The following is a 21,090-nucleotide window of genomic DNA, read 5'->3' as shown; positions in this document are numbered from 1 at the left end:
TTTATATATCTTTAATTGTTGTGCCTACTTTACCTGCCAAGTAATCAGATATCTATTTTCAAGGTAGAATTTGATGGGGGAATGCAAGTGGGACTGCATGTGAGTTTCTGATAAAGACTTTTTTATTTTTTAAAAAAGAAATCAAATAGTAGCCCTAGTTTTAATTCCTGTCCATTTCAGACTTTGAGGATGTCTCACATTGATGAGGTGTTCAGTTGTTATAATAAAAAGATAGTGAAAGTCAAATTTTACTGGTTTCCTAACAAGTAACTTACACAGATGAACTTTCAAGGTCACACTGTGAAGTCATGAAATATCTGAATTGATCAATAGCATGTACTTAGCCATATCTTGATACTCTTCTATCTGTGGCACTGAAAACGCCCTTTTTATCTTGCATAATCCATTGCAATAGCATTTTCAATGTTAGTAGTAATGTTGGTGTAATTATGGTAGTCTAAAAATGCAAGAACTGCAAGTTGTCTGTGGAGAGGTATTATCTTCTATTAAATCAGCTGAAATAGCTGAAAAAATAGGCTTACTTTTTCATTGTTTCCAGTTTTAGCATCTTGACTAATAGAAAGATTATCTCTGCCCACCATCTTTGTGCTTACTATATTTTTGGACCATGAGCTTTTAACCTACTGATATAAAACATGTCTGACTTACTGCTGAATGAGGTTTAACACTGCAATATTTGCAAGATTTCAGCTGCTTAAGAGTATTCTATGGAGTAGCGAGTCAAGGAAAAGTCCACATTGAAATGACCAATGACTAGCACGGAACAGATATTTGAAATGGTGCAAGCTTTACTTATATAATTCACAATTTCATAACAATACTTAACATTTGCAAATACAAATTGATGTCTGCAACAATTACCTTTATAGATGTAAACAAATCATTCCACCACATTGCCACAAATTCATGTGTACAGTTAAATGCTCACAACTGATGATTAATACTCTAAGGGAAGTCGGACAAAGTAACTAACCAAAATAACAAACAGATTTAAACTTGGTTCTCCTATGCCAAAGTGTATTTCAAAATAATCACCATTGCAAAAATAATTTGTAAAAGTGACAAATATCTGTGCAAGGAAATTTCTAATTTTTAGAATAGGTGTGGGACACATTATCACACTTTATTCTGAAAGAAACTTCTGTAAATGTCAATGGAAGGTTTTTTTTGTGACTTTTTTTTTCTTTTTCTGTTTTTCTGAATAAAGTGTCCAGGATTCGGTTTGAAGTCTTTATTATTTTCATGCAACAAACTTCATTTTTTTCTCCAGTCTACTGAAGAATTTAATTAATAAAGTTTCTAATGAAAAAATATTTTTCTATTATGCGAAAAAAGGCTATAATTAGAATTTCTGAGGTAAGACTCTATCAAGAGTATATCAGTCAAAACAGTGATGGTGGTTCTCAGTCACCTAATGAAAGTTGCCTGTCTTCTTAGATGCCCTAAGGTGACCTGCTTGACCCCAAGGTACTGCTCTGCAGGTGCTTTGTGCTTGCCCTTTACAGATTAGGTCTGATACCTTCAGCATAAGGCATCCGCCTATACACCACTGAATCAATTTCTAAATCTTTGTGGAATTGCAATCTTGGGGCAAAACTTATCCCACATGCCTAGAAAAGTCCATACACCAGCTAAAACACCCAGAGGGAGAGGTCACATATACAGCATGAGACAGGCAAGGGTCACCCTGCCGGTGTAAGAAATGGGGGACAGGCTGTATATCCTAGAGCATCTTGAATGTCACTGAATGCAACTGAATCACTACCCTTTGTAAAGTCATCCACATCTAGGTGACTTGGATGTGAACTGGATCCTGCCCTTCAAACTTAATCTGCCAACACCAAGGATATCTCATTAAGATATTGAACTGTAAACCACAATGCAGATGCAGCTTATCATCAAGCTTTGGTTTTAAAGGAATTTTGTGATTTTTAAGTTTTCCAGTCTTAGAGTTAAGTACAGAGTTGGCTCTATCAGGAAATGTATTGGAGCATTTGGATTAGGCTTCTGAGCCTACTTCCCTAAATTCTACCTCAACAACTCGGGACCATATTTGTGAACCTGCAAAATTAGAGCTGATCATTCTCCCTAGCTAGATAAGTCCCTTGCTTTACCTTAGTGTTAGAGCAGGGCTGCAAAGAGCATTCCTTCTCCAGTCAGGCAATGAGCTACTGTACATTTGGAGGTGTTACCATCCCACTCCAAAGGGAATGCCTCTGCACAGGTAGGAAACCTGTTCTTTCCAGAGAGCAGGAGGCTGTGCATCTCATGAGATGCAGAATAAGAACAATAAATGGTAGCTGATAAAGAACATCAGCTGCTGCCTCCTCTCTCTGGGCTGCTACTGTACCACACAGCTAACTGGGGATAGGCTGAGAGCCTAAACCAAATATATAAAATAACTTCTACATGCTCTCACTATGTTACAAATGAAGAAAACTTTTTGCCAAGTAAAAAACACTCTAATAAGTTCTTTGGGTGCAGAGCTGATCCATTATAATGCAGTTTCTATGCAACAGGCATACAGCCACACTACAGCAAAGTAAGCATAGACACATAAAAGCTGAAGAAACAGAGGACAAATCAACTTGTGCTATTTGGCTTTAGGCAAAATTTAAAGCGAGCCATGCTGAAAACCTGTAAGCTTTTCCTATGCTGCCATGACATCTGTCTTTGAAGACTGAAAATCTGACAGCACTGCTTGCGGAAGCTTTGCAGTTTAATGTTGGAAAATATGCATGCAACCAAAACTAAATGTGTCATCTACAATGGTTCAACTTCCCTTCAACATGAAGAGGGCAATGAAGAGGTGCAAAAGTCTCTGTGGTATTTGCAACATAACAAAGAAGAGAAAAGTAACAGGACTCTGCAAGTTATTCTACTTAAATATTTATTTTCTTTGTGTGTGTGATCATATTCTTGCAGATGCTAAATACATTGTCCTAGCAGGCCAATATTAAGAATCATGGTCCTATTCTGCCTTCAGCATCATGTGTGCAGCTCCCAGAGGAATACATGGGAGATGGGCATGATAAGGCAGAATTCACCATATATTCTTATTCAAACCAAATTCCAATATATTTCTCTTGCACTGTGATTTTGAAATATGGAAAGGGGACAGTTTTGGTCAAGAAGCTGTGTTGCTTTCAATTAATTGCATTTATCCAAAATGACATGCTGCATAAACACAGGGCATGCTTTGGAATATTAATTCAGCTTTTTGGTTTTGCAAATGATCCCACCAGTCCCTTCAATACAGGGACTGGAAAAGTTCTTTTGAAGATAACATTTATTATGCACATCAGAATGCTTCAATGCAAACAGGACAGGCAAGATAACACATTTTAAAAGCTTTCTTGTTTTCCTTTTTTTCCTTTCTGGTGAACAGAAACCTTTTCTATTACTTTTCATTATCATATTTTTCTCGCTTCTCCTAAGCTTGGAGCTATTTATGGAAATTACAGTATTCATGTGTGAGAGCTTCAGTCAAAGGTATCAGGACTGGTTTGAGAGGAAAATTTCGACTGAAAGCTTGTAATTCACATCATTCTCTTCTCAGCTTGGCAAAGTTGAAGGTTAACATCATCTGTTCTAGACATTTCAGATTAGTCACAGAACTTTTCTTGGTGGTTCATTGCCTGGTCATCCAGTCAGAGGAACAGTAATCCATATGGAAAAATTAGCTCAATGTTACTAGACTGGTGGTTAATACTTGAGCCTTAGTTAGGAATGTTCGCAGCATCTTGGGACTCTTTTCTTCCTTGATCAATTTCTTAAAATAGGATTCTTCATCAGAGGCTGAAAAGAGGAGGACTGTACTGAAGTATATTTTTTTTCCATCACCAAGTCTTTTTTAATTTTTTTTTTTTCAGGATAAAGATACATATATTTAAAATTTCCCATGCAAAAATAAAATTAAAAGTCACACTGTTTGGTTAGGAGTTACATTCTGAATTCCTGTATAGTAGTTTGGTTGTTTTGTATCCTGGAATGATAACCTTCAACAGGAGATTTATTAAGACATAATTAATGCATAAATGCTGATACACACTGCTGAAAATCTAGTAAGTAACTGTATTTTTAGTTAGAAAAATGTCTTCATGCTTTCCTTTGGATTACTTTAAATTCTGTATTGAGTTAGAAAAATTATTTCTTTATAACACCTACAGAATATTCCTTCCCATTTGAGACACAGTTTATTGGGTTAACATGTCTTGTTTAAATGAAGCAGGTGAAAAGGGCAGTGAACTGAGATGTAAAATCTTAAAAGCGGTCACGTAAAGGTCACCCTTTGCCAGTTGGCTTTGATAAACATCAGCTTTAAAGGGCATGTCTGACTTCAGATGAAAAAAAATGTTAGATATTTTGTTTAAAATACAGATTTGTAAGAAACAATTATTTTGAAAAATTGTGAATTAAAAATGTAAATGAATGAAGCAGCTCATTCTCCTTTGCAACCACTCTTTAAAAACACAATAATCCTGGAAAATCAGACTCCAAATCTATATAGATTTTATTAAAATAGAAATTTTACTGCAATGCTGAATGAACATTAAGAATGCATCTACTAAATTCATGTTTTCATTCACTATTAAGAATAGATAATCCAGTTTTGACTGGCTGACTGAACCATACTACTTTGAGCTTTAGCTCTTGCTAAAGTCAATTATTGAATTTATAATTTACCAAGAAAAAGGGAAACTGGCATTACAGTAATCTCATTTATACCCTCTGTTCTACTCTGTCATTTAAAAGTTTTGGGTTTTTCTTTTCTTCCAGTGTTCTGTGAATCAAGATTTATCAATTATAAGTTGTAAGAACTCATATCTCTGAGACTTATTTTAGCAAAATATGGAAAAGACTGAATTAAAGAAAAAAATTATCACAACTCAATTTTTTAAACCTGATTTCATGTGAATCATTATATTAAATGCATACAAAAAAAACCCCTGTGCAGACATGACAGTCAGTATGATTAAGATATATGGGTCTCATCCTCCCACCAACCTAGGAACTGGCAGACTAAATTAGATCATAACTAGAAATGAGATTGTGTCACACAACACTATAAGCATTACAAAAAAGAAACACCTTACCAAAATTGTAGTGACAACTACTGTTCTATTCTCAATGGCTGCAGTGTCATTTCCAAGTGTAGGTTCATGCTGAATCAAAACTAATTTATCCATGTCATTCCAGTAACCAACCTGCAAAACAAAATGTATATCATTTGCATTAAGGTCTACATTCCGCATAACTACAAATATAAACTACTATAAGAATAAGACTGATCCAAAGATGTCTTTTTCCAAAGGAAGTGCTGTCACATTAGATACGGGAGTATGCATCTATCATTTTGGGTGTACCACCTTGCACCCCTGCTGCACAGAGACAGACCTGGTGTCACCTCCACTTCACTGCTCCTGAGTGATCTGAGCTACTTCAACCAGAGACACAAGGTAAATCCCATTTTCATTAGCTTGAAGATTTCCTGGGGCATAAATGAGATTTAAGAATTTTTATTCCCCACAAGAATATTTTCATGTGTCAGTCCTCCAGATCTTCTGGTCTTAGATAGAGGAATGAAAGACATCTGGTGACAGTTTTGCAATCCCATGACTGATCTCAATTCCTTGCTCCATCATGAGCTCCCCAGGAGACTCCAGCTCTGGGATTTACACCAGGCTTGTTCCACTTAACTGCTAGCACTGACCTTTTATTGCCTACATTAGAAACCCTGTTATTTGTGCTTTTTTTACACTCACAGGACAGACAGTACCAGCAGAGAGTGACTCAGCTCATGCAGGATAAGCATCTCTCCTAGAAAGGTGCTTGCCTTTCCCACTGACTGTAAAACATGGTGAGACTGAATTCTTCCTAAATATATCTCTGGGAAGTGCCTACAAATCGGGTTTTTCTCTCCTTAGCTGCATTTAGGCTGCCATAAACCTTCCATGAGCAGCATTAAGGTAAAACAGCTGCCCTTGTTTGTTGCTGGCAAGGAACTTCTCTAGAGTCAGATTTGAATCAGTTGTCCTTATAACCCCATGGATGAAAGCCCCAAAACCTAATTTTTTCTCCCTTCTTGCCCATTCTCCTTTCTGCAGATAGATCATGGCTGTCTGTGACAAGGCTGCTGGGGCTTTTTTCTCTGGCCCAGTGCTGACAGCACTCAGCTCCATGTCAACTGGACAACATGAACACAAATATGTCAGTAGCACAGTGTTTGAATCCCACCTCGAGGGGCTCCCCTGCTTGCTGAAAACATAATGAATTGGGAGACTGATCTTTCTTCCCAGCTTGATTTAACAGACACATGATCTAAAAGGTTTCTATCAAAGAGATGCAATTGAACCAGGCACAGTTTCTGGGAGCAGCAGCAACTGCCCCTTGTCCCCTTCCTTGATTAATTAGGAGTTCATGAGACCAAGAGTTGGGAGAGAGGAATGCCTTGTGTATCTTGCTAGAAGAGGAACAGGAATTTTAGTGGAAATTGGGCCCCAGGCAGAGCTTCAATGGAACTGTCAGAACCAAAGGACACTCCGTGTCTTGGATGAAAAATTTCAGTATGATGGAAACTGGCTAAATGATCAAATCAGCTATGTAGTCAATATTATTTCCAGCACTATTGTAGAACCCTGATTGAATTCACTGTCACATAGGATTCTGCCTCCATGACATGTTCAACTCAATGCAGTGATGTGAAAGTCCAAAAGAGCAGGGGAGTGCTTCTTGTTCTTGACTCATATGCATTATATATATATATATATATCTTGTATTTTATTAAAATAGACAACCTTAATCTAGATTTTTACATTTACTATTTCATTAGTTTCCTTCTTGAAAAAAATGCATGGACAGGCAAGTCATTTTACAGTCCATAGAGCAGTTTGACTGAACATGAGTTATTTTTTTTTCTATTAATGAAGCAAACAAGCACAAAGTGTCCATACACAAGTTCTGGTATATTTAGTTGAAATGTTCCTTTTCTTTTTGAGGTTGTTCTTACAGTTGGAGCCTTGATTTAGGTGTCTGCAGCTAACAGGAAGTGTCAGCAGTGCTGATATAGTGGAGAGGAAGGTTTTCTTCCTAGTAGTATGCACTGGTAACAAATATTCTTTTCAGCCAGACAGCCATACAGCCACAGATACAATTGATTATTGAAAATGTGGAGCTCTTGTCAGAAAACTGTGACCAACTAAAGGCAAAATATGTACACCAAAATCTGGCAGTTTAGGTAACTATTACAATAGTGAATGATGATTTTTCATTGTGCAATTGCACAATGAAAATTGCACTTCACTGCTATAAAGTACAGAAGGAAAGAAAATGAATGCTATACTGTGCTAGAGAAATAAGTACTATATGAAAATTCAGGCAGAGATAAAGGCATTATTTGAGAAATGACAGGCATCTTTTAAAGAAATTTTAGCTTTTGTGCATTGGTGTGAGCTTGTTGGGTTCAATGCTAATCTGCACTAAAGAAACTCTGGAACTAGACTACTGAATAAATATGAAAGATGTGTCATGACACTTGTATAAAAGTATAGAGATACACAGTCACTTTGAGAGCACTAAATATCAGTATGCTTTCCCGTAAATACCTCAGCTCCACAAGGAAAAAACTCCTCAAAGGATAGGATTGCATTTAGCTATAAAAGTACCTTCAATTCTATTTGGGTTGCAATTGAACTTCATAGCAGTTGCAACCACTTATCCAGAGGCTGAATTCATCTTTCAGGAAAAAATATACTACAAAAATATTCACCTTAAAGTAAATATGCCATAACAGTTTGGCATTTAAATGAACAGTGTCCTTTCTGAAGGTCTGTGCACCTTGTAGTAATGACTGAAGTGATCCTGTTGGAGCTCACAAGCCACTGAGGGCAAAAGAATATAGAAACATTTTGATAACTAATTTTCATGCTGTCAGGTTGGAATTTAGAAGCCAAATCTTAGACTGTCTTGTGCATGTAATGTATTGTATGTACTTTGTTTACTTTTTTTTTTTACTTTTTTTTTTTTTTTCATTTTGGTGAGAGGATGCATGATGAATGACACAATTACAGAATTACTGAGCTGGGAATGGACCTCTGGAGGTCATTTGGTCAAACTCCTTGCTCAGCCTAAAGCCATTTGCCCAGGACTGTGTCTGGATGCCTTCTGAATTTCTTCAAAGATGAAGACTTCACAACCTCCCTGCACAACCTGTGGCAATGCTTGGTCACTCTCAGAGGATGAAAAAGTATTTCCTAATGCTCAGAAGGAACTTCCTGTGTTTCAGTTTGTTCTCATTGCCTCTGATCGAGTCCCTGGGCACCAGTGAAAAGTCTCTATCACTTGGTCACAGCCCTCCAGTCACAGGAGCCATTCCATTACATCTTGTCCTTGTCCTCCTGTCCTTTCCCCCCACCAGCAGATTTTGTTACTGCTCTGCAGAGAAGAACCAAGTCAGAACAGCTGCATAAATGAAACTAACGTGAGCATAGGCTAATATTTCCCGTTTTACTAAACCATGTGGAAGACTGCCTCTGTCTAGCTGTGCTGTTTTTTAACAGTGTCTTCACATATTTAAAGCTGTGAGTAACAAAAATCACTTTTCTAAAGATTAGAGCCATGCATTACTCTGACTGAAAAGGCAGTTTTGAACTGATAGTGCTGGGTGACTCATAAGTCATGTTATGTTGGACACAAGAAGACATTAACAGTGAAGGCCTCTTAGTTCAATTAAGTAGAGTAATTTCTCACATATTATATAGGATTTGTCAGGCTGGACCACAGAACTGGTCCAATGATCACATATAAAGCACTATCTAATACATGAAGAAATAAGTTCTTATGAGTAACCAGATCTGTCAAAGCTGTTATGACTTGTTATGTCAAATACAGGTAATGACTTAGGAGTAGCAGAGAGGCATGACTGAAAGGTAAGAAAAGCACCTTGGGCCTCTAGCACAGCTCTAACATAGCTCCTCTTGTTTGCAATCACCCTCCCCTTAAACTGCGAGCAAGAAGAGGATGGAGACATCCCTGCAGTGGTGCCAGACAGAAACCTCTCCCATAACAGGTGACAAAGGTTGAAACATCAACTCTTTTCAAAAGTTTGCTGACAAGCAAATTCCCTGATGAGTTACTGAAGTTACGACTTAATTAAAAACATCTCTTTGCACCTTGTCTGCCCTTCTGTACAACAGGGAACAGGGAATGGAAAGGGCATAATTCAGTTTCCTCCAGTGCACCCCAGCCACCCATATATCCTCCTGGCTGCCAATGGTGCAGCATGGAGACTGGAAGGAAGCAGGGCTGGTAGCAAGATAAGACACATTTTCTGGCACAAGACAGTGGACTTCCCAAGAGAGGAAAGACAAACTCACCTTTCCCAATTTCTTCTTGGGCGAGCCATCTGTCACACTTTCAAAAGACAACTGCACCAACAGGCCTTATATGCAGGCACATGCTTTGCTTTGGTCTGTGACTCTGTACTGTGATATAGTGGCAATTTTTTCATCCAAGTGTGTAATTCTGCTCTGGGTCTGCAGTTTAACACTCTGCCCCCTCAGCTCTGTGGCAGGTAACTGTTTTAGGGACACACAGCTCACCTGGTTGTATTTACTGCACTTGTCACCTCTGGCCAACAGCAGAGGACTAAACTCAATTTTGGTTGCTTTGGCCCTACTCAAGCAGCCATGAGTACCCTATTCACCATCACCTGCCCCCTTTGCTTGTTCTGATGACCTCACAAACAAAGTAGGTCACAATGACTCAAAAAAAAGTAAATCCTTGAGCCTGAATATGTTTTCTGCTTTTGTTTTATACTATGATAAATGGACAAATTTCAGCACAGTAGAGAAAATACCCAAGACTATATTTTCAAAGTGATTGGGCTGAGTGATAATGAGCATTCAGACATGAAGGATCTGCTTAGACATATATTAATTTGTATTTGCTTGCAAGAAATCAAGCCAATCAAGTACACAGGATTAAATACTGCAATAAATTTCAGAAAATACAACTATTCAGGTCATTCTCTCCCTCTCTCCTCTTCTGTCCTTTCACCCTTAAAAGCCTTGTGTTAGTTACAGCCTATGGTTCATGTTTACACAGAATGTATAAATCAACTTGCTTAAAAATGCAAGTAATTTTCAAGATAGAAATCTTGGGATAAGATACAAGAAATATCTACTATTCAGAATTCTGACCATTTTCCATCACCCAGCAGCCTAGCAACATGCCATCCAGCATCCAATGTCTTTCATTAGTATGCTTGACTGACTGACATCCCACCACTCCAAAATTCACATTTGTTTTTGTGTTCCCCAATTTGAAGCACCGACTAATAGCATCTTGTAGAAAATTCATCTAAAAACTAATTTCACCAGAAATATCCACATACTCAGTGTATTATACCTTTTCAAACTGCAGAGTCCACTTTAATATAAGTTTGCATAACCATTTCATCATACACAACTCATGTATATGATATGAGGATAGCAATGTCAGCACATACCTTCCGAGGGCCAGTATTTTTCAGCTCAAAGACATCCATGGTGTAGTTGACTCTGCGACCGTAGTGGTCGAACTGAACATTTCCAGTCAAACCTTGTATTCGAACCTGCACACAGGAGAAAAACCACCGTGAAGATCCAGTCTTATGCTCTTAATTTCAAATGTCACAGAACACTACAAGTAATCCTGGCTACAGCCTTAGATTGCCATAAGAACACTACTGTAGAACATTTCAAATAAATAAAGTTGGCTACTTTCTTTATGTTCTTTTTTCCTGTCAAGCCCTGCTCAAAACAGGCTTAGATATGTCAGAATCCAACTGCTAACAAAGACACACAGTGGACCTTCCCCCTTTCATGCTGTGCAGATAAACACCTTCCAGCTGCAGGTTCTAAAGAGAAATACATTTTTTACTATTCTCATCGCTCCTGGGGTCATATAAAAAAATTAAAGGAAGTTTGGCCTGAACTCATGTGTCTTTTAAGCTCCCAATCCCACTTGACAACAACCTTAGCCCCAACAAAGCAGTTTACTATCAGGGAAGATGATACAGGGCTGATATGGATAGGGCTTGAAAAGGGTGTTTTCAAAGCATTATGATGAACAAGGCCAGATGTGAAGCCTCACAATTGGCTGTGGCAGGTTCTAGCACCTGTGCCTCAGCTGAAACCAGAACACTTTTTCTTTCTTTCTTTCAGCACTTTATTGTGTCACTGAAGCTGTCCTTGTCCCAAAGAACTTGTGGCCATATTGCTGATGACTTTGATTTTATCAGGATCTGGCCATGAAAACCTCTTTGGCAGAATGTGAAGTCTCATGCTGTCTGCCTGAACACAGAATCCTGACTTACTGTTTCTCTCAATTGTTACAGATCTGTGCATCTGCACAGAATACATGAAGCATACAAAATGCTTTATTTCTCTCCCTAAGAGTCAGGATGTGGCTTGGAATCACTTATTCTTTCCCTCTGTCAATTTCTATCTGCTGATTTTTCTCCAGGACTGAAACCTTGGCTTCCAGGCATGGAGCTGCCAGCTCTGTCAGCAGTCACTTCTCCTCAGCAGTTGCTCCTGAGTGGAGTCTGCTTATTTGCAATGATTTAAATTCTACTGCAGGATTTTTATTTTTGTTATTGTCCCATTCAAAGGAAAGGCTAAATCATCTTGACAGAGATCTGGAACTTTCTAGGCATTCATATTCATCAGGAATTCACAATCCTGAAATAACCCATAGCTCTGGGTTATTTCTTTTTAAAGAAAAAACCCAAAACTACCTATGTGATATCCCTGGGAGAAGTCTACTTTTATTGAAGATGACAGAAACATATTTGAAAGGTTATATTATGTGGTTATGCCTTTTTTCTTAAATGACAATATCTGTACAGCCAGGTAATTTGCAATAGTAACAACTGAATTCAGCAGTACAGTGGAGGAAGTTCCAACTCTTTCAAAAGATCTAACAGCAGCTTCAAATAGTAGTAGTTCCTCTCTGCCTTCATTCCAAGTTACAAATGAGAACAACCTGAACAGCCCAAACTGCTTCCAATTTCCAAATAGAAAATAATTTTTCATCTCCTATTATTACCCTTGTGCATACTGTTTTGCAAGTCATATAGAGTGCAACTGGTATACAAAATTCTAAAAGATCCCTAGAACAAAGCCTCCCCTTACCTGTTTTAATGTCCTCTCCATATCAATTCCTTGACCCCATGGGGCTGCAGGGTTGGCAAGACAATCACCAGCATTTCCTCTCCTTGAAATATCAATTTTCTGTCTTCTAAGATTACGGAAAGTTTCAGCCATCACAAGTACTCCATCATACGTCAATGCAGATGTATACTAAATAGACAGACAAACACAGCCCTTCAGAGTTGACAAAAAAAAAAAAAATCTGCTATTTCAAGATAATTCTAGTTTGATTCATTATGCAGCAGTTTCTATACCTTTGTTTAGAAAACAGGTCTCCTCAAAATCAAAAACAATTTTGTCTAAGGGACAAATGTAGGACATTTCAGTAGGTACAGCTTTAAAACTGTATTTCCTAAGGGTAGAAAAATCTGCATCTTAAGAATTAATTACAAAGAAAACAAATAAAACTTGAAATATTCAAGTATTTTTCCTTTTTTTTCCCACTTGACTTTTACAATAGGAAATAACCCCATCCACCCAACTTACTCAAAAGAAAAGAAGGAAACAGTAACTTACTGAGAAAAAAAAAGAACCTGAACAAATGCACAGCTAATGAGCAGACATGCAGGCTACTAGAACTGTTAAGAATGATCAAGAGTAGGTTCTTTCTATTGGAAAACCTGTGTTGGATCTCTGCCTGATAGGTACCCTGAGAAGCCTGTGTTTCTACACTAACTACAGCAATTGCTTTAGGTTGATAACAGGCCAAATGAAACATTTAGAACAAGTCTTCGGCAGATGTTAGCCTGGAGCCACATAAACAAAGGGGTGTTTTCTCAGTATAGTCCTCTGACAAAAACAATGCATCAGGGAAAGTTGTTCACATGCCCAGGGCTGCTATTGATATGCTCTCTAACATCCAAAATTCAAATTCTATTATTCAAATCTAATTTCCTTCCTTTCCTGTGTCTTGCAGATTACAATGTCTTTGCCACATGGTTTATCTATATAGCCTCAAATTTTGGTTATCCCAATATGAATTATGTGTGATTCCAATTAATCATGCTGACTTCTCAGAAGCAGACAGAATAATCTTGTTTTTGTTACAAGGAGTCCTATAGGTGGAATATTTCCTGTCACCAGTAATTGGGGATGTCTGCATTCCAAGCCCTTGGTTTTGGTTTGTTTATTTATTTTTTTTAATTTTTTAACAGAAATTTTTGGAGCATCACTGAATGTCTTGTAATAACCATATTGATGCTCTCTCTAGATTTTGCCAAGCTACCAATGTCCCAGCCAAGGGAGGGCTGGTTGCTTATCTTTGCATAGTCCCCACCACAAAGAAGCCCATTTTCAAGCACATCTGGTATGCATTACTGCATATTATATCAGAACTAATTAGTTGAAGTCAGATTTACAGCTGTGCTGTGATTTGCCTGCCAGGAAAATTATATGTAAAAGAAATATTTTCTTATCAATTTGTGAAGGATTAGGATAGAGGAACTCTGGGACAAGATTTAACTTTAAAATCATGCCTGAATGTGATTTCTGCATGAAGTTTTGAGGTGGAAAATTTCCAGAGGAAACTCCATATAAAAATTTAAAGGTAGCAGATTTACAGTTAAAGTAAAATCTCATCCAGAAGAATTCATCTGTCAGGCAAGATCTGCACTCCAAAGAAACTTAGATAATTAGACTAATTAATGTAAATTTTATTGAAATTAAGTTGTCAGTTAAGCATTTGACCTTTATCTGCTGTTGGTAAAGGGGTGAAGTTGGAGAATAAGTGACAACAGGCATTTAAGTACATCAGCAAAATGTGTTGAGTACCTCAGCAAAATGAGTTTTAATTTCTACCATACAAATGTAACAACAGGCATGATGAATGGCCAGTAATAGTAAGATCAACTGCCTTCTCCTCTGCCTAAATATTAAAGTCTTCATTCATGTATTCAACAATGTTAATCAGAAATTAGAACACTGGAGTGATATGTTTGGTAGTGGTTCAGATTGGGGAGTACCTTTGGTGGAGTCTCAGATCCTGGGTATTCTCTCTGGTCCAGTTTCTTCCAGCGCTGCATCAGCTTAGTTACCATTGGGGTACTGAAATCCACTAGCTGAAATCCAGTCACATTGGCTCCCCCATGCATAAATCTCTCCAGAGAAATATCTTTGAATCCCTAGAAAATCAATTTAAGATTTTGTTTGCCATTCTACACCACTGTCGGTCCAATCTGTTCTAGGTCAGCAGATAATGGCAGAATAAAGAATGCACAACAGCAGGATTCCATTAAAAGGCAAAATTTCAAACCAAGAATAATGTTGAACCTTCATTCATAACTTCCATTTGTGTAATAAAGAAAAAAAGCCAAGAAATAGATTTGCTACATTATTGCTAGGGTGGTCTTGACAGCTAAGCAACACATTGTTGGGAATGGCAGACAGTTTTTGAAGAACTGCCTTTGGTGAATCAACTGAAAAATGCCTGCAGAATATTAAAGGCTTAATCTAATTTCTATCAAAGCTGTCAGATTGGCATAAGCACTGTACTAGTGCTTTAAAAAAAATGCATCCCTCTTTTTTTCATGTTTAAAAAATTAACAATCCTATTCCATAAATACATTTACTCCAGAATTCATTGTTTAGTCTGAAAATGAGACAGTATAATAGGCATTAGAAGGCAGAGACAGCACATGAGGATCTCATTGTTAGTGCAAGGAAAAAAACATCAGAATGACACTTCTGTTAAATAGGATTGTGGCAGCAATTAGATCTGTTATATTTTGAAAACCTAGACTGAATCCCAACACTGAAAGAGAAGATAAAGCACATATATCTCCTGACCTATTGGCTTCTCTGGCTAATCTGTTCAGCACAATTCTTTACTAGAATTTGCCTTTAGAGATGGAACAGAACTTCATGAACTGCATAACACAAACTGCTAAAGCATTAAGAAGCAAGCATAAATCTTTCTCCTTTCCTAGCTACTATGTCAAAGGCTAGCTCAGAGGCATCTTATTTTAATTTTCTTAAGTTCCTCTGATTGGTATTTATGAGTGAAAACACAAATTTAGAAATATTTAGGAAAAAAAATGTGGGGTACTGGGTTACTGACCCAATATCCCAGGGGGAAAATGCTTGTTAAGGACAGAGATTTGATTCATATTCTAAGGGATACTGACAGTAAATATAAAAGGTGACACATCAGAAAGTTATATTACCCACATAATTGAACAGACAGTAGATAACAAAGTGTGCCCCTGCTGAAGTAGATCAGATGTGCCCATCTCCACTGTATGCCTCACTAGCAGATTACTGCAACATCCAGTTCCTTGTTTACAGTGACTATTTTGCATGAGAAAAATTACTTGTGGTACTATAAAATTGTAATGCTGAAAAATCTAATTTATAAAACCTAAGAGTACAGACGTCTCATTTGAAACACCTGAGGCTTCAAATATAATCTGAAGTGGTACTAAGTGAAGGTTCAAGTGCAGCAAAGCACAATAAAATATTTCACATCAACTAAAATTCCTTGAGGGTGAATAGAAAGAAAACAGTTTAAAGCATGCATTAGACTCTGCCCTACATTCACTGTGCTTTGCCAGGCAGGTATTTTGGCTTAAAGAATGAGTCATTTAAATAATAAAATACTGCATTTGCTCTTTCTTTGCCCTCTTCTGAACATTAGCTGTGTGAATGTCCAGTTTAGCCTTAAAAAAAATACTGAACAGTAATTTGACTGGAAATAGCTGATCTCACTAGAAAATACGTGTTCCTTGGGGAATGTATAAGTTAGCTCAAGAATTCTTAAGTTACTAATAATAAAGAGATGAGCAAAAAATCATTGTAGTTCTGAAAATTTTAATTCAGCTTCAAGATACACATATCAGTTCTTTCTCCTACCTTGATTTTGATAAAATTTAGGAGTATTACTTACTATATTATTGTGACCTTCATATCTAGATAGCTGCAATAAGAAACTCAAGTTCTTTTACATGTCATCAAGAATGTATTATGTGCAAACACATTTTAGAGACAAATGGGAAATTCTGTGTGAAGTGCTATAACTTCAAAGTAAAACTGAGTGTTTCACTTACCGAGCAGGGGTATAATTCTAGAAAAGTATCTTACCAGGTTGGCAACAATATAATGGTATCCTTTAACATGCTTTCCCACGCTCACAATCTGTGGGAGAGAAATAAGACAAAAAAGGAAAAACAATGTCATACTGTTTTCTCTATAAAGGTGTTTTCATATAAAGCTAGATATAAACTGAAATATATGACACTGGTAGTCTTTTTGCAATAACATACCTATAACTTCTCAGGGATTTAGTAATGTGAAAAGGTTAAAATTACAGTAAGTAAAGTAATGAAGTGGTAATCTTAGTGCCTTCTGTATTGAAAATGCTACTGTAGTATACTGTTTTACCAAATAAAGCAATTATCTATGGGATACAAATTCAGAAGGAGGAGATATCACACTAGCTAGAAAGCCTACCCACTGATTCACTTTTTCATTTGAAATAAGTGCAGAATTTATGAATGAAACTGGGGGCTCATCTCTTGGGACCAAAGCTCTTTGCTCTTGACATGGTCAAATACTAAGAGTGTTATTTAGATCTTAGTAAAATGCTAAAGATTTTGGAAAGGGACATGAACAAGGACAGAGCAAGGTTGCCTGAATGTTTAACCAAAATGTAGCATCAAGTGAACCACAATATGGCAAAATCAACCAGAGTGTTTAGACAAAAACTATGTCCACCAGCACGCTGCATCAACATTATTGCAATTTTTATGGTAGAATGACTCTCATTTAATGTGCCGAAAAAAGAAAGTGAGGTACTATTTTGCCAGTAGAAAATGGTGATAATAGATGCATTGCAGATTAAAGCTGCTTTCACTAAAAACTAACCAGTACTAATAACCAGTAACTAGCAACTAAAGTACTGCCAGTAGCATTCAGCTTGCAGTTAACAGTACAGTCCTTTGAGCTCTTATTTTTGATAGTCGTCCACCACTCATTTAGAGGTTTGCATGCAGCTCAAATTTTTACTTCTCCAGAAAGCAATTTATCTTCCCTCAAATTTAATGAATAAGACACAAGCAAAGGTTTTGCCATGAAGTGCAGGTTACTCAGTTAAGTAACAGGAAGCTTGTGGATCTGTTTCCTTTCCTGCTTTGAAATCTTAGCTCTGGACTCTGCCTGAAGAATTGACAATTTCCTGCCTTTAGGGATCACACCTCATGTTCAAAAGAGAACAAACACTGACTAGGCCTTGCAGTCTTTTTTCCCAGCGCTGTAAAAAGTGAGTAAAAACACATTTTAGAGATGAAGAAAAACTGACATAGAACTAAATATTTTGACCAAAGACATGCAGGAATCCACTCTCTTAATCTAAATAGATTAAGATTTGGAAATGCTTGATTCTGGACTGTATCATTCCAGTAAATCAATTTCCTTTTGCAGCAGAATGGATGGGAAAATCCAAGGGATGTGGCATAAGTATGTTGTCAAAATTGTTTTAATTTCATTACCTTAAGTAATAAACTAAAGAAGTAGTTTTTCATCCTTTTGCTCTATCCCAAACTTTGCTTCATATGTATAGCTGTCCTAGGGTGACTTTATGATGCTTCTATCCCCAGTTGTCTGTTCTGTTCATGCTGGATATTAAGTTCTGCACCCTTAAGACTGGTTCTGGGAGTGAAGGTGAGGAGAAGAAGCGCAGTTTGTTTTCAGCAACCGCGCTCGCTCCCCTGCATTCTCCCCCATGGACTGTGCTGTCTGCAGCACGGACAGCGAGAGAGAGACAGGGAGCTTTTCTTTGCTTTTTTGCTGGTTTCCATCATTAGCTACGGCAAGGAAAGTTTTCCCAAAGTTTTTTTCTTGGAACCTGCTCTGGGCCAAAAACCCAGAAGAACACCAGGGGCTCATGCCTGTGGCCCACCAAGGACCAGCATGTGGCATTTTCCAGCGCAAGAGGGGCTGATAAGAGACTGAGAGAGTTGAGCTGCAGCCCATGAAAAGGACTTTCTCTCTCTGAATTTGCCATTTCTTCAAAACAGCGAGATGTTCCACTGTTTAATATTACTCATTTTCCCATGTCTGTGAATACTTTGCTTGTTAAATAAACAGGTTTTTTCCACTTCTCTCAAAAGAGGTTTATGTCCCCCGAACAGTTTGGGGAGGGGCCGCTTGATTTTGCTTTCTAGAGATTTGCTTTGGAGATTTCCTCCCTAAATGTGCCCTAAACCAGGACAATAGTCTACAGCTAAAGTGATTGTATTTAAAAACCAAAACATAAACCTAAAATATCCTAAAAGACACTAAATACCCAAGCCATGATCAGATTGTTACCCTTCGTATAAATGACTTTTAGACTTAATAAAACTCCCAGATCAGTGATTTAATACCATGGCTGCCATTTTATTGGGAGTGGTAGAGAGGAAGAAGTCACAACTTTCCCTGTAATAAGCTCAACATATGTGAGGAGGATACTCTCAAGTAATTAATTTTTCCATATAATAACAAGTTTCAAGTCCTGGCTGGGTCAAAGTCCTCAAAAGGATTATAATCCTTGATCCCAATAAAGCTTATACATCTGTACTCATTCAGCAGTGCACAGTAATGAAAATATTTGCCTCCCCATTACAGGGAATTGATAGAGGGTAAAAAAAATACATTTTTAAATAAATACCTCATCACAACCTGAAAGTTATTAAGTAGACTGATATAATTTAAGATCATAGAATCATAGAATGGTTTTAATTGAAAGAGACCTTAAAGATCATCTAGTTCCAACACCTCCCAAGTATTTCTCCTCAAATCTGTTCTTAACCTATTCACCCTCATCTTGGGCAAATCTCCTTTTGAGATTTATTTCTGTGCTTGTTCCTAGGAAATGCATGTAGATACTACTGCAGAATTCCTGGATTTGATGTGAATAATGCATAACATATTTGAAAAACCTGAAATTTGATATTTTCATTATATTCTTTCATTATATTCTTTCATTGTTTCTTTGGGTAAGCAACACAAACACAGAGTTATGTATCACGGAGTTGTCTTAACTTCCCTTGTAATCAGTGGAAAGAGCAGGCTCTCTGAGGAAATGATTTAGCTTATTCTAAAGGACATTTGTATAACTAATTAGACAGCTTGTGCCCTGAAAGCCCGTATTTTTCTGCATTGATTAGAAAGAGTTGATGGGAATTAGCTCTGATGCAGACACCTACATTTTATATCCCTAATGTTAACTGAGATGAATTTCACCATTATAAAATGCAGATGTGTATAAGAAACTAAAAAGAACAGTGCATTGTAAGAATTTTTAGTTGCTGATCTACTATAACACAATTATGAAAATACCTTATTCTGATTTCAGAGTTCCAGTAGTAATCAAAACTAACTAGAATTACATTGACTTTAAAGTTTGATAAAAGTAGGGCCAGTGAGATCCAACTCAGGCTTTTGACACAACTCTGACTTTATCATACAATACGGTTCTTTCAATTTAGCTGAACAGTAGCCTGGTCTAGGAAATTCAGAAACTGTTCTACTATTGGAAAGAAGGGCTACCAGTGTCTGCTTTGATTATTTTCTTTTTTTTTTTTTCCTGTGTGTGGCAAGGTCACTGACTTTGATAAAACCATTTGCAAACTTGCATCAGCATCTGAACAGAGAATCTGGCCCCAGGTCATCTTCTGTTCTCTACTACTGTGAAATGGATATTGCACATAACTCATTTTAAAATAATGCTCAACTTCTGTAGCATGAAATGTCCCTCATTATGATTTACAGAAGATGGAGGTCAGTACAGCTGGAGTGAAAAGGACTTATTTTCAGTTAAATCTTTTCAAAGGGTGACAGCTGTGCATTACCAATCAGACTTTAACAAAGGTCTTCCTCTTTGGTATTATATCACAATACACTGCCTTAAGAAAAAGAACACCTGCAATAAAATGAAATCTGTCTAAAGCAATATAAAAAGAGTGAAGACTTGTTAAAGACAGAAGATTGAGACCTGATCTGAAATATTGCAGCAGAAATGGCGATGATATAAACCACAACTGAAGTGAGATGTTACACAATATCTGAACCCAGGATAAATCTTTCACAAAGCCATAAAAAAAAACCCAACGAGAAACAAGCCCAATTTTAATAACTAGTGCTCAGAAAAGGGCATTCTTATTGGGGAAGGGGTGGACAGCCATTAGAGAGGATGCTAAAGAAGGCAGCAAACAAAGCAGATGTGGCTCTGTCTCTCTTGTGAAGGCAGGTGCTGAGCTGGAACAGGGCTATGCACACCTGCCCCTCTCACGGCTGGGCAGAGAACGATGCTTCCCACACAGACCCCAGGCTTGCCACCAGCTGGCAAAGCAGACAGCCCTGTGCAGTGCAGGAAGCTGCTGGGGAAAAAGACCTGGAGAGGTGGCTCAAGGTCATTAACCAGTGCCCTGAGCATAGCTATCTGCTTCCTTCTGCTGCTAAAGTTGTTTGCATTCAAAGCTTACTCCTGTCCTAAATAGGATGTGGAGACTTGTAAGGAAAAAGGAAGCAAGGAAAGAGATGAAGGGTGTAAGAAGAGGGTCATTTCACAAATCCTTTGAATCATTCATATTCATCCTTTGTCGCCTACTGCCTATTTGCTCTTTCAGTGACTGAAATAACTTATTTCTCATGTCCAAACCTCATCAGTTGTGTGCTGCAGTAACAAAATGCATTCTTATTACTGGGCAGTGTGGGACTGTGTACAAAATCCCAGCCACCACACAGAAAGGAGCCTGTGCAGAGCTCCTCCTGGCTTTGCAGGGTGAGGAAACTGCTGGTGGCAGTGCTGGCAGCTGACTCCTTCAAGGAGAAGTATCAGATTTTATTGACATTCTGGTGTTGCTTAGAAGCAACTCCACAGACCTCTAGGGGAAAAAAAAAG

General features: G+C 37.6%; 1 protein-coding gene across 9 annotated transcripts in view; it reads right to left on the bottom strand.

The window, feature by feature from the left end:
- GRIA4 (glutamate ionotropic receptor AMPA type subunit 4) overlaps nt 1-21,090 on the bottom strand; it is a 212,083-nt gene that overhangs the window by 58,369 nt on the left and 132,624 nt on the right. For 8 of the 9 annotated variants that reach the window (XM_021529348.2, XM_021529342.3, XM_077781343.1 and 5 more), the window contains exons 5-9: nt 16,290-16,343; nt 14,177-14,335; nt 12,198-12,365; nt 10,529-10,633; nt 5,118-5,228 (exon numbers count right to left, since the gene is read on the bottom strand). In XM_021529348.2, coding sequence (XP_021385023.1) covers nt 5,118-5,228; nt 10,529-10,633; nt 12,198-12,365; nt 14,177-14,335; nt 16,290-16,343 — 597 coding nt within the window. Of the gene's footprint in view, nt 1-787; nt 3,820-5,117; nt 5,229-10,528; nt 10,634-12,197; nt 12,366-14,176; nt 14,336-16,289; nt 16,344-21,090 lie in introns of those variants that run through there. The other variant, XM_021529349.3, reaches the window with a different exon arrangement.

This window comes from Lonchura striata, chromosome 2, assembly GCF_046129695.1.
Source record: "Lonchura striata isolate bLonStr1 chromosome 2, bLonStr1.mat, whole genome shotgun sequence".
In the NCBI taxonomy this organism is placed as follows: Eukaryota; Metazoa; Chordata; class Aves; order Passeriformes; family Estrildidae; genus Lonchura; species Lonchura striata.
The sequence above is the reverse complement of the archived record's forward strand: the minus strand, read 5'-3'. Positions and strand labels throughout refer to the sequence as shown.